Here is a 14,286-nt window from a genome sequence, read left to right as displayed (position 1 = left end):
GAGCAAACAAAGCAACAATGCAATGGTCTGAGGAGCATCACTTTTTCTAGATATGAAAAATATTTTATCATTGAATGTCACAGTTGAAAGAACAACTCAGAAGTCTGGGGTGGATATTCTGTACTTCTGTATCTATCTCTGAGTTCCCATTTCATCATTATTGTTAAATAAACCTAGATATGAATAATTTATGATAAGACATGAATATATGTCTGAAATTACTTTTAACTAGCATGAGAGGGATATCTCGTGTGGGTTTGTTATTTTTCTCAACTTGCAAACGGAAGAAAATAGAGAAGAAGAAATATTGTTTTAAGCTTATTAGAAGTACCTGCTTTGCTCTGCTCTGTATTAGTCAGAATGCAGCCAAAGTATTGTTTCTAGTTCTGACCTCTGCATTTTTTTAAAAAGAGAAATAAACTTCCACAGAATGGTAAAAAATAAACAAGCCCTATGAAGAGCAAATGAAAAAAGATGGGGATATTTCAGAGAAAAGAAGATGTGGATGACAGCAGTTTTCGAATTCTCTGGCACTTTTACACAAAACACAAGACAGTTCCATGTTGCTCCAAAAGGTAAAAATGTAATATTATTAATTTAAATTTGCAGACAAAGCTCATTTAATGTCCGCAGTTGGGAGTGGCAACTCCATCACTAAGTGATGTGATCATTAAGCAAGACATCCTCACATCACCATGATGGACTTATGACTTCATTTCCAACATGGTTGTTAAGAAAACCATTCACAGGCATCAAGAAACACGTGACCCGTCAAAACCGCATTCCACAAAAGCGCGGTCGACGAAATCGCGTATGTGACGTCATCACAACGTGATGAAAAAGATCGAAAAATTGAAATAAAAATTAAATTACAGCAAGCCGATTCACATAAAGGTAAGGGTTAGGTTAAGGGTTAGGGTTAGGGTTAGGTTAAGGGTTAGGGTTAGGTTTAGAGCGTTAGCGTTACGTTTAGCGTTAGGTTAAGGGTTAGCGTTAGGTTTTTCGTTAGGTTAAGGGTTAGGGTTAGGGTTAGGTTAAGGGTTAGGTTTAGGGTTAGGTTTAGGGTTAGGTTTGGGGGGGTTAGGGTAAGGTTTTCGCTTTATTTTTACATTTTTCGATCTTTTTCGTCGCGCTGTGATGACGTCACATACACGCTTTCGTTGACCGCGATTTTGTCATCCGCGGTTTTGTGGTGGAACCCAAGAAACAAGCTATCACATAGCCACAACTTGCTATTTTACTGTTGGCTTCTCCATTGAGTCTATTTGCCAGCAGCTGGTTGTGATGTACCCAAATGGCAATCACGTGATTGTGCAGGACAATCATGTGACAGTTAGTTATAAATACTCACTAGTTCAGAAGCACCCAAACCTCAGTCATATGATAATCACTAAGTGCAAGGACCAGTTGTAAAATTAGTTTTTCAGCCTAGGGAATCAGCAGATAAGAGATAGCCTAACCCACAGCTGAATAGTGAATGGGGCAATCTGCTCAGAATGGATCCTTCCTAGTTTCTCAAGCTGTAATGGGGGTAGGTGTTCTGACCTAGGCTTCACCAGAGCATGAAGGAAACTCCTTGTCCCAACCCAAACCCCTTTTATTAATTTACTGTGAATTCTGCTCATTCACATCCAACAAAGTCTTTCAAGGGAGGATGTACAATCACAGACCTTATCTGGCTTGGAGAGCTGACAGGCCGATATCTGCAAAACCTGGCCAGGAATCTCGGAGAGTCACGAACCAATTAACCAAACTAATTGTCTCCTGCAAACACCTCCCTTTTCATTCCTTTTTTATTTCCTCTGGGAGGGGCCATTCATCGTCCACCTGTGGCCTTACTCCCAAGTCGACCCCTGTTCTTTAGCTGTTCCCTTCATCTGGCAACTCTGCGCATGCGCACACTGGGAACAGGCTCCAGCTGTTCGCCTGCCTCACAGATGTCTGATTCTGAAAGCAGCTGATAACTGGCATACGGCTCTGGCCGCCTCTCTGCCTCCGACACATATCCTTCCTCAGAGCCTTCCCCAGCCTCCAGGACTGGCCCATGTTCCTCCCCAACCTCCTCACTGTCCGAATTTGCTGCCAGCTCTGCAGACCACTGGTGGCCCACAACAGTTGAGGGGGGCGGGGGTAGGATTGAAACCTAGAATTCAATACTCTATCAATGTATTTCTCTAATAAAGTAGAATAATCTTATCTGGTCATGTTTCCTGTCTGATTTACCTAGTAAGGCTGATACCAAACTTGCAACTTCGAATTTACAATTCTCCTGCCGTCTCCTTTACAGCTCAAGAAGCTAGGAAGAGTTTCTTTGGAGTCTCTTGCGATGCCCACTATCCAGATGCAGACTATCCTTCCTGATACAACTAAAATTTTGTCTTTTTAGGAACCATGTTTACTCCTATATTTTTTGGGATAGCAACCAATTATCATTTCATGATTTCTTTTTTTCACAAATACCATGGATTCACTCTCCTATATCTAGGCATTATATTTCTATGTCCTAAGTTCAAAACTTTACCTCTATTTTTATTCAATTGTGTTCTCAGTCCACTTCTCCAACTAAATTTTTTTTTAAAAAAATTCTGCCTTCTAGGTTATTAACTCTCCTATCAAATTTTGTGTCTCTGCCAATCTTATAAAGAAAAATAAGCATTCTCTCCATGTCCTCCTCCAAGTAATAAATAAAAATGTTGAAGAACACCGGGTCAAAGATTGAAAATTGTGGCAATCCATTCTTCTTCTACTTTAATGAGGACATGTCATTTCATTAATCTATCAAGATTATTTCGAATTTTGTCTCCCTCTTCTAGAGTACTAAGTAGCCCATTTTAAAATAATCTGTGTGGAAATTTCAATTACAGCAGCTCCTGCTACAAACCTCCCCCCCTTAATCTTCTTCCCCTCTCTTCCCATTTACAGATATTTATAATCTTAGTCATAGTACATGGAAAATTATACAAAATTTAGAACAACTTGAAATAGAATTTCCAGGTGCAGAAAGTTGGTGAGTTGGCTGCCAAAGTTCAAAATGCTGGTGTGTTTTTCCCCTCCCATTAATTCCCTTGACAAAATCATATGAATACAGCCCTAGTCGCTGCTTTTTTTATTTATGTTTCCAAGACAAATAATAGGAAAAAATAAAAGACAGTTGTCTTTCTTTACTAAGACGAGGATTTGCACTCCCAAGTTCAAGTATGCTATTCCACATGCTATTGCTGAAATACCACTCACTTTAAAATAAAATGATCTCTCGCGAGGGGAAAAAAACAGGAAAACAACAAACATTTTGTCCGGCTAGGCATTCACTGGAGAGCTGTGAGGCGTAAGTGTTGTGCACAGGATTAGAAGGAATGAAGAATCTGGGGAAAGCTTCCACATTTTCACAAATGGGCTTTACTCCCTTGTGCACACATCTTTATATGAACTATATCCTGCCAGACTCTAAGGCCTTGCAGTAAGTTAAACTAAAACTTTTTTGGGGGGAAGGGGCATATAACCCCACAGAGACAAAACTGGAAAAGAATGTTTCTTAATAGATTCTGAATGCAATGAAATGAAATAATCTACCAGTGTAACTTTCCCTGCAGGGTCAGAAACCAAACATCTTTGCTAGATGTTATTGAATAACCAATGCAATATTAATATCTTGGTTAGAGTTCAGATTAGTTTTTCTCAGCACCACTGCATTTCATATCAAAGGCTCATACGACATAAATGGTTTAGGGGAAGTCTAATCATTTCTCTTCACAGGTTCTTTGGTTCAAAAATTAAATGTTTACAAGGAAACCGGGAAAGCTATGAATGAAAGCTGTGACAAACTCTGAAGGTTCAATCAGTCATAAAATATACTTTTCCTTACTGAATAAAGAATCACTGGTATGTTTTCCCCCATAATTTTGCTTACACATTTTTATTTAGACTGTGTTCAGATTTATTTTTTTGCATAGTTTTATAGGCTGGTCTTAAAAATATATATTAAACTGCATATATTAATATGATTGGTGGAGACAGATGTGATTAAGCTGCCCAACATGTAGAAAAACTCAATCTACTTTAGACTTAAACTCCTCTTATATTTAATAAGAGAGAGTAGATCAAAATGTATAAAGCACTGATATGCATAGACTATGCATTGTTTTATAAAGGTGCATTTATTTCTAAATTATCTCTCAGATTTCCTCAGCATAATGTCCCCTCAAATGAGCCTCAGCTTATATGACTACAGTTTAGCCTAAAATTTCTTTTGCTAAGTGAGACATTTGTAAAGTGAGTTTTGCCCCATTTTATAACCTTTCTTGCCACATTTGTGAAATGAACCACAGCATAAAAGAGACAAGGTCATAAAACACGTAAGGTAAGATAAGTTTTATTGTCATTTTTTGCTATGAGTACACATTAAAAATGAAATTCCATGGCCTGCTCTCAATATGTGTGTGTGTGTGTGTGTGTGTGTGTTATATTTGTGCTGATGAATAAATAAATAAATAAAGGGAGACTAGTATAGATCTATTTCAAGCTATTTAGCTCTCATCAGCTAGCCATAACCTTACTGGGATTCGAACCTGGGCTGATTACATCTTAGGCAGATGTGTTAACCATTGAGCCACAGAGCTCGACTCCTTATCAGCCAGCCAGGCTTTATGGAAGGCCAGGAGAGTGGTAAGGGTCTGGATCTCTGCGGGTAGATCATTCCACAGGGCCGGCGCAGCAACAGAGAAGGCCCTTCCCCGGGGAGCCGCCAACCGGCATTGTCCGGTTGACGACACCCAGAGGAGGCCCAGCCTGTGCAATCTTGTTGGTCATTGGGAGGTGAGTGGCAGGAGGCGGTCTCTCAGGTAGCCAGGTCCTAAACCACATAGGGCTTTAAAAGTAATGACTAGCACCTTGAAGCGAGTCCGGAGACCAATGGGGAGCCAGTGCAGTTCATGGAGGATCGGTGTAACATGGGTGTATCTAGATACACCCCATATCGCTCGCGCGGCTGCGTTCTGGACCAACTGTAGTCTTCGAATACTCTTCAGGGGCAGCCCCATGTAGAGCGTGTTACAGTAATCCAGTCTTGAGGTGACGAGGGCATGAATGACTATTCGAAGTGCCTCCCGGTCCAGGTAGGGCTGCAACTGGTGCACCAGGCGAACCTGGGCAAAAGCCCCACTGGTCACAGCCGACAGGTGGTGCTCTAACGTCAGCTGTGGATCCAGGAGGACACCCAAATTGCAGGCCCTCTCTGAGGGGTGTATAATTTCACCCCCCAGGGTAAGAGGGGGAATATGTGGACTAACCTTGGGAGGCAACATCAATAGCCACTCGGTCTTGTCTGGATTGAGTGCAAGCTTGTTCGCTCCCATCCAGACCCTGACAGCCTCCAGGGACTGGCACATCACTTCCACTGCTTATGTTCTATAAATGATCTCTTCCAACTGACCATTTATTTTGCAGTTTTGGGTAAATATCTTTTCTAACCTTCCAACCAAAAGGGCATGAACAAAAAAAAATAGAAAATGTTTAGAGGTACCAGATGTTGAATCTGAAGCCTCCAATGATAACATGTACACTTTTTTCCAGATCTGTTAAAAATGGTATGTTGGAATCTGACAGTGTATGATTTGATAACCTGTTTTGTAAAAAAAATTAAAAACTGGGACGATTACAACTCCTTAAATGCACTGTCTATGACTGGATGTGTCACAACTGAAACTAAACATAGCAATAAAAAATTGAAAATCTCTTCAACGAACAACAAATTCAGTACAGTTTGGTCATCAGTTGTTGATTTTATCTCTAATATTTTCATACAGATTATATGTGTCATACAAATTTCACTTTGAATGAAAATACTGAACATGAATGTTTAAGTTGTATTTCTCTGCTCTCTCAATCAGTATTCCACAGAAACTTTTTTTTTATTTTGTTGGGATTTTTGTCTTGAGTTAAGATACTTTTCAGTTCTGCATCATAATCATCTAGCTTTGCAACTAAAATCAAATAAATCCATTCCTTGTTACCCATGCAAAATTTCGTAATTGGCAAATTCTCACAATGAATTTACATTTAAACAAGCAAATATTGTTTACATTTAACCACATACACGAGCTGTAGTACTTACAAAAATTGCTTGCCCAGCCATCTGACCCTAGCAGGAAAAAAAAACATCTTAAGAAACAGGATGATTAAAAACATGCTGATTTAATAATAAAGCAAGAGTTACTTTGTTTATTCAAAATATAAGCCATTTTAGGGCCAACATTCCCTTTATGACACACTCAAATGAATGAAATCAAAATATATTAGGTAGATTAAACATCCAATAGATTTTACACTAGAATGTACACCATTAATTTTCTTTAGTCAAAAATATATCTTTTCGAAAGAAAACACACATGCTCACTTATGCTATTTTAAGCCCCCTATAAAATCCATACAGTTTAGTGATAAGATTCAATTTTTTCCTGTTTACCTAATCATAACTGATTAATTTATTAGCAGGCACTCAACATGATTTCTCTGTCAAGATACTAACAATATATAAAAAATAAACTTTTCTTCAGTTTATAACATAACAAAATTTACATTTAATTCCATCCTATTAAAATTTCACATTCTATATAGCAATCTTTTTTGATGCACCCATACAACTGCCAACTTAAAAGGACTCATTAACGTGTCATTTTAATACAACCACATGTACAATACTTTGCTCCAAATTCTTCCTCTTCAATCAAAACCTCAGAAGTTTTGAAATTACATTAAAAAATAAAAGAAACATCATCTCACCTGACATATAAAACGGGGCATATACCTGATATTTAGGAAAGATTGTTTTATTCAATATTTTTTTGAAGTCATTTGATTTTATTGGTATCTGGAGTGCAAGCAGTTTTTTACTGCTTTATTTGTACAACTGCATTTTGCTATTAGCACCGGCATTGGATTTTATATTGATTTTTAAAAGAGTTTCACAATAGATCTTCCAATTGATCCTGTTTCCATGTGTATTCCATGTATGAGATTTTGGAACCACTGAGGAAGGATTTACATCTGAAATACAGAACTATGCAATAATTTGAAATACAGCAGTCGGTATTCAAATACAGCATTCAAATACTGTATTCAAATAATACAGTCTTTGACTTATGACTATAAATATAGTTGGAACTATAGCTGTAAGACATGGTGGTTGTTATGCAGATTGCCACATGACTCTATCTGATTTTATGACCTGGAAACTAGCAAAAAAAAAAACATGGAAAATTGCAGTGACATGACCGCAGGACACTGCAAAGAGCCCTAAATGGTTGCCAATCACCCAAAATGCAATCACATGACCATGGATAGGTGTGGCCATTGTAACTTCAAAACCAGGTTGTAAGTAAGATCTATTGTAATTTCAAATGGCGGTTAAGTGACTGATCCTTAAGTGAGGACTACCTATAATGCCTTTTCGGTTTTCTCACGGAAAAGAAAGATGGTATTTTTCAATCTTTCTCAATTTTTTTTTCTTTTTCCCCTTTCAAATCTAAAGCTGAGCAGGAGGACATTGAGTATGAGAGTAAAGCAAATACTTTCTCCTTTTGGTTTGAGGAGAACAGAACAGAGCACCCACACAAAGTAAAAAAACAGATCAAAAGAGGACCAAAAGGGGGAAAATTGAGAATTGCAACTCGTAATCCAAGCCTAGCTGCAAATTCACTTTTAGTCCTTTTTTTGCGATTTAAAAAAAATATCAACCCAAATTATTCCACTGCAAAAGGAAATTTGGAGCCTGCTTTTTTTTAATACACAGAGCTGTTCTCTTGTATATAAATGGTATGTCTGCCCTTTAAATAAGATCTTGCAGACGGAGGAGCTCAGATTGGTTCCACATGTCACAGCTCTCTCTGAATGAAAGATGTCACTGTTGGATGTTTCTCCTCCTGTATCCAAACTTCTCCTTAATTGAAACATCATGCTTACAGTCAGTATGAAAACAGGCACATGTGTTTTTAGGCAGGCAGCAATATACCCTGAATTTCAATCTCTTAAATCCAAAATGGAAGAAACATTTTCTGCTGTGTTATTCCCCCCCTTTTGTTCTGAGAGGTTGGGTTAACAGCTGGATGGTACCTAGGATTGCAACAGGTGCGGCTTTTCCCAATATAGAAAGGAAGGCAGTGATAGAAAATATTACACCTGCTGAATTTCTCCCTAGGCGGTAGTAATATAAGTATACTGCCAAGAGAAAAAAAAAATAGCAACTCCACCTTGCATCTGCTGGCAATGAGATAAGAAAGATTTAAAGAAAACCAGAGATTTAATACTTTGCTACATTTTAGTTCCTAAGTGATTTAGATAAAATCTCCAAGTAACTAAATTTATCATAACATCACGGCCAGGTCTTATAATTCACTTGGCAACAATATGTAGAGCAGGACTACCAGATATGGGCTATAAAAACCTGGGCAAAACTATGTCTGAATCGTTTTTCTATCATCTTGTGGTCACCTGGAGCTTGTAGTTCAGTTCAGGCAGCTTTTTTTTGGAGGGGGGGGGCAAGTGTTCCTTTGAGTCCTCATTGATTCTGGAAATTACCTGGACTGGAGTTTTCTTGAAAGATTCTTTAGAAATGTTTGCCTTTGCCTTCTTTCTGCATCTGATAAAAGTCCATGGTCCCACTTCATGCCTAAGAGAGGATTAGTACTCACTGTCTTCTTCTTTATAGCCTGGTGCAGGGGTGGGTTTCAACCGGTTCGCGGTGGTCCCCGCGAACCGGTTGGTCGGCGAACCTAGAAGCAAGTAACTTCCAGGAACGGCGAAGGGCCCACCTGCCCGCCCGCGCTCCTTACCGGTCTTTGAAGGCTTCTGCGCTTCCACGCAGGCGCATGGCATATACAGCGCCTGCGCGAGTCTCCGCGAGCAGCTGGAGCATCGTGCAGGTGCTAAGACGCATGCGTGAACTGCGCGCGTGCACGAGGACGCTGCCAGCCCCATTCCAACCGAACCGGTTGGAACGGGATTAGCAACCCATCCCTGGTCTGGTGCCTTAACCACTAACCAAACTATTGCTAGTGCTTTGGCTCTCTAAAGTAGCCAAAGCACTAGAACAATTTGTAATTCTCTTCTAATGCTGAGATGTTCTTACAATCACCAAATTGTAATCAGGTTTGATGTCCTTGCTTAACTTTGTAAAATCAGCCACAGAGCTGGATCAGTGGTGGGTTCCGGATCCCATTGCAACCAATACACTGCAACGGGGGCCGGCGTCCACCACATACACACATGCAGCACACGCGCAGCGCACGCATGCTTACTTACCACCCGCGACATTCCAGCTGCTTGGTGCAGCGTCGCGCAGGCGCCATACGCTCTGTACGCGAAAGCCCCAATCGGCTCAAATGGCAGTATATTAGCTCATATTAGCTTTTAATGAGAAATCATAAGAATTATGCTATATCTGATTGGACTACCAAATCAGGGCTGCAAAAATCCAGTTGATCAATATGTGGAATAAAGATACACGAGGCAGTGTCCTATGATCATATGGATTTTTGCAGCCCTGGTGGCCCTAATATATAAATTTATCCCCGGTTTCCTTCTCTTTCTTATACTGGACCACATCACATGAGAGGTCATGTGTTGATAACATTGTTCTCTTAATTATATACAAGAAGCTTCAACACTTCACCTACATAACTGAGCTAGGAGGGTGAGGCTTGGAAAGGACCTTCTCAGTAGTAGCCTTCTTATAGGAGCCGTGGTGGCTCAATGGTTAGAATGCAGTATTGCATTCTAACTTCTGCTGACTGCCAGCAGTTCGATTCTCACTAGCTCAATGTTGACTCAAGCCTTCCATTCTTCTGTAGATGGTAAAATGAGGACCTAGTTTGTTGGGGCAATATGCTGACTCTGTAAACAGTTTAGAGAGTGCTACAAAGCACCATGAAACAGTATATAAGTAAGTGTTATTGCTATTTCTATTAGGTCTAATACAGGGGTGGGTTTCTTGCCCCGTTCCAACCGGTTCAGTTGGAACGGGGCCGGCGACGTCCTTGTGCACGCGCACGGTGCATGCATGTGTACTAGCGTCTGCGCGCCGCTCCAGCTGCTCCTGGACGATCGCGCAGGCGCTGTATGCATCCTGTGCATGCGTGGAAGCACAGAACTCGTCAAAACCGGGTAAGGACTGCGGGTGGGCGGGCGGGCGGGCGCGGCCTTCGCCGTTCCCGGAAGTTATTTACTTCCGGGTTCGGCGACCAACCGGTTCGCAGGGACCGCCGCGAACCGATTGAAACCCACCCCTGGTCTAATATTAGGATGGACCTCACTCTATTAATATTTAGGAAGGCAATAAAAATGTGTATTTCCATCTGTATTTCCTAGATTTTTGGTGAGAAGAACTGTAGTGAGATGGAAAGTGATAGGATAGTACGACATTCTGTAGCTTTTAAATTGATTTATATCTTTATTAACATGGTTATGGGAGGCTGCCTAAAATCCACAGAATAAACAATATATGAATGTTTGCACATCAGATATAAAAGTATTGCCACTCACCATGCCAAGCATATCCAAACTGAGAGGTACATCATGAGACTGTTGCCTAATTGGTTCATCAGTCTTGACCTCAGTGTAGAACACCTTGAGCCGATGTCAAAGAAATAAAAATGCAAATAAATCAATACAACAAGGGTATATTTTATTTGTTAATAGTACTAATACCCCACCAAAAAACCTCAAGTCATGCTATGTTGCCTCACTGTGGTCAGTGGATATTAGGGTGGATATATATAGCCACCCCACTTGGTAGCACATAATCGGTTACCAAACTTCAAGTTACTGAAATATTTTCATGAAGTCAATAAATTGTATAAAGTTAAAGCCAATATTAAATGGTTCACCAACAAATGCACGATAGACATAAGTGCGCCGACAAAACCGCGACGGACAAATGAGCGCCATCAAAATCGCTAATTGATTTTCGACAATAGCGCGCTGACAAATGCGCACCGACAAAATCATGAGTGAATGTGCTGTGCCTTTAACATAGTGGAACGTGTATACGTATGTTATAACCCTGGGCTTGCAGGTTCTCTGGCTCCTTCTCCAGGGGTCTCTGAGCTGAGGGAAGCCCTGCCCGCCTGCTGCTGCCCGCCTGCCAGAGTAAGTTGCGAGGCAGAGAACCCCCAAGTCCAAAAGGCCCCCTTCCCCCCCCAGCTGGGTTTGCAGAGACAGGTGATGGAATTTTCTCCCATTTTACATGCTCAGTGAATATTTGAATTAAAATTTAGCTGCCTCTCCTGGAGGACGAGGGGGGGATGGGAGCTGCTGTGAGCTTGGAAGCAGAGGGGGAGAAACTTTCTTTGGACCTTTGCTCCGGACTGACCACCGGAGAGGGCCAAAAGGGCTCCAGGTTGTGTCTCTGGACTCAGTGGGCATTGAAAGGGACAGGGACGAAGCAGGACGGGCAGAGAACTTGGGGGGGGAGGCAGCAGAGCCCTTGCCTGTGCCTAAGAGGGCTTGCGTGGCACAGGGAACATTTCAGGTGTCTTCAAGATGAGACCTTCTCCCTGGGCAAGGAGGCTCCAGGCTGAGCTTCTCTTGTGATTGTCATCATCACGTTTTTGTTGTCGCGATTTTATCGTCGCTTTTTTGTCGGCGCGATTTTGACGTCACGTTTCAATCGGCGCTATTTTGTCGGCACGGATATTTGTCAGGTCACAATATTAAATTTATCTCATCACTTAGAACTGCATCCAAAACCTACAATGATACATGTGTATGACTCCATCAAAATAGCTAGACGATGAAGATACAAAATGAATAAAAATTAAAATATAACAAGGAAGTTTAGTAATCCTTTACTAAGTTGTGAATAATTATCCTTCAAACTCAAGAAGTATGGTGAAGTTTCTACCCTCAAACAAGCAAATACCGTATTTTTCAGAATATAAGACGCACCGGAGTATAAGACGCACCAAAATTTTGAAGAGGCAATTTTTTTCTAAAAAAGTTTTACACTCTGAAGACCTCCCAAAAACGGTCTGTTTTTCGTTAAAATGGCCCTGTTTTTTTTCCAAAAAAGGGGGCATGAATAGCCTTTAGGAGGCTTGTAGAGTTCTCCTGTGGGGTGGAGGGGACAAAAATGAGCAAAAAAATAGCCCGTTTTTCAAGAAAAGGCCCAGTTTTTGTCAAAAAAAAGAGGGCATGCATAGCTTTTAGGAGGCTTACAGAGTGCTCCTCGGGGCTGGGGGTGGGGCAAAATTTAGCAAAAAAAAGGCTTGTTGTTCTCTCATTTCTGCCCTCCCCCAGCCCCCAGGAGCTCTCTATAAGCCTCCTAAAGGTTATGCACGGCCATTTTGGTGAAGGGGCGGGGTTTCAGGAGGCAAAAAATGCTGTATTCAGTGTATAAGACGCACCCAGATTTTCAGCTTCTTTTTTGAGGGAAAAGGGTGCGTCTTATACAGTAGTTGTTTCTTTCTTTGATATCTACCCCAAAGGCTCTACTAACAGTTAGGGGCTATTAAATCATGTTGACTACAAGCGATTGATGGAAAAATAGTCTTCCTCCCATCCTGTCTCCAATAATACTTCCAAGAATAGTCTTATATCACACTTTGATACTATACACCTGTCTTATCCATAGTCCTCACATCCTTTTACTTCTCTCAAATTTGCCATGCAGAGTCATTTGTTCTATTCTATCATCTGCTCGTGTCACATGCTCAAAATATGTAAGCTTCCATTTGTAAGCTTCCATTTGTTGATCTTTATCAAGGGAGTTCCCATTTGTTCTGAGAGCAACTGAAATATTCTTAGTTTTACTTTAATAATTAGCTAAGTCTCCTTTATTTTGGGCTAATAAAGGCGTATCATTTGCATGTCTTAAAGGATTAGCATTTCAGCATTTCAGCCTCTAAATTTGAGTCCAGCTGCCATTTCATCTACTCCTACCATTCTTATAATATATTCACTATATAAATTAAACATATGGGGCTCTATGTATTCTTATCTCACTCCCTTTCCTATTCTGAACCACTTTATTTTTTCCAAATTTCATTTCTTACAGCAGCTCATTGTAAAGTCCCTCTGAAGAATAATCTGATGTTCTGGCATTCCAATTACCCTTAATGTATTCCATACTCTGGCATGATCTACAATCAAAGGCCTAGTTGTGGTTAATAAAGAAAAAGGTAGATCTCCTCCTTATATTCTCTTGCTCTCTCCACTATTCTTTTTGTGACAGGTATCAGATCCTGGGTCCTTCTGACTTTTGTGAATCCTACTAGCTAATTTACCATTTCTTTTTCCATGTATTGGACTTTTTTCTTTTTGACAACCTTAAGAATTTTACTTGCAAGGAAAAAAAATTCACATCTCCCTTCTTCAGTTTCAGATATCTGTAGATATAGCTGAGGTCTGGACCATACAGTCTTGTTTCACATTTGTTGAGTGAGAGATGATGGCACTTTATCTACAATTTTAACTAATCCACAACTGGCGCTTCTTTTATCAGTGAGATAAATAGATAATTTCCTCTTTGAAATCCTGGGAATGTTTTTTTCTGCTTTGGATTTATACTATCCAACATATTGCCTCAACATCCTTGTGTTCTCTTTCATGTAAGTCAGGAGTATCAAACTGGTGGCCCGCTGGCTGGATGTGTTATGTGCAGGCCACAACTACTCCAGCTCCATAAAGGGAAAAAATGTCCTGAAACGTCACATGACAGCAATGTGACACAGTGAGTTTGACACCCATGATGTAAGTTAAGCAAATTCCTTTCATAGATTTTTTTTAGATCCTTCAAGTCAAATTTTGACGACCCAGATAGTCTTTTTAATGTTATAATTCTAACTCATGTATTTGATACCAATAATACATGGCCTATTCCATGTATTTGAATCTGATTCTGTGTCTTACGGCAATTCACAAAAACATGTCTAAAAACAAAAGTACCCTTTCTCCCAGCAACAGACCAAACCTCTTCCCAGTCAACCCCAGCCTAGCCGGTCCAGTGCTTGGGGAAAGAGCCAGGTCTTCACAGCTGTCAAGTGCAAAAGATCAGGTCCACAGGTGAAAGTCTAATTAAACTGATTTATTGCTAGTCATACCTATGAACAGGAATATTCACAACTGATGGTTAGCAACTGCTGGGAGTTGGCAACAGAATTCAAGGTGACGGATTTGATTTGTTTGTGGCTACATTGAAATTCTAGGCTTATCCCTCTTTTATCTCCACCCCCAGGTTCTGCCACTCCTTTCCTTACAGCTGTAGAGGGCTAAAAGTGTAGGGATACCACTGATTTC

The 14,286-nt window shown here is 40.4% G+C and overlaps 1 protein-coding gene across 2 annotated transcripts in view; it reads right to left on the bottom strand.

Annotated features, from left to right (window-relative positions):
• The window catches only part of EGFLAM (EGF like, fibronectin type III and laminin G domains), a 122,884-nt gene that overhangs the window by 60,223 nt on the left and 48,375 nt on the right, over positions 1–14,286 (bottom strand). For both annotated transcript variants that reach the window (XM_087715431.1, XM_087715432.1), the window contains exons 3-4: positions 10,534–10,617; positions 6,110–6,136 (exon numbers count right to left, since the gene is read on the bottom strand). In XM_087715431.1, the coding sequence (XP_087571557.1) occupies positions 6,110–6,136; positions 10,534–10,617 (111 nt within the window). The remainder of the gene's footprint in view (positions 1–6,109; positions 6,137–10,533; positions 10,618–14,286) is intronic.

Source organism: Thamnophis sirtalis, unplaced genomic scaffold, assembly GCF_051295495.1.
Source record: "Thamnophis sirtalis isolate CommonGarterSnake01/CBP01778 unplaced genomic scaffold, rThaSir2_p1.2 scaffold_5, whole genome shotgun sequence".
NCBI classification, from domain to species: Eukaryota; Metazoa; Chordata; class Lepidosauria; order Squamata; family Natricidae; genus Thamnophis; species Thamnophis sirtalis.
This window is presented reverse-complemented; position numbering and strand designations above follow the sequence as displayed.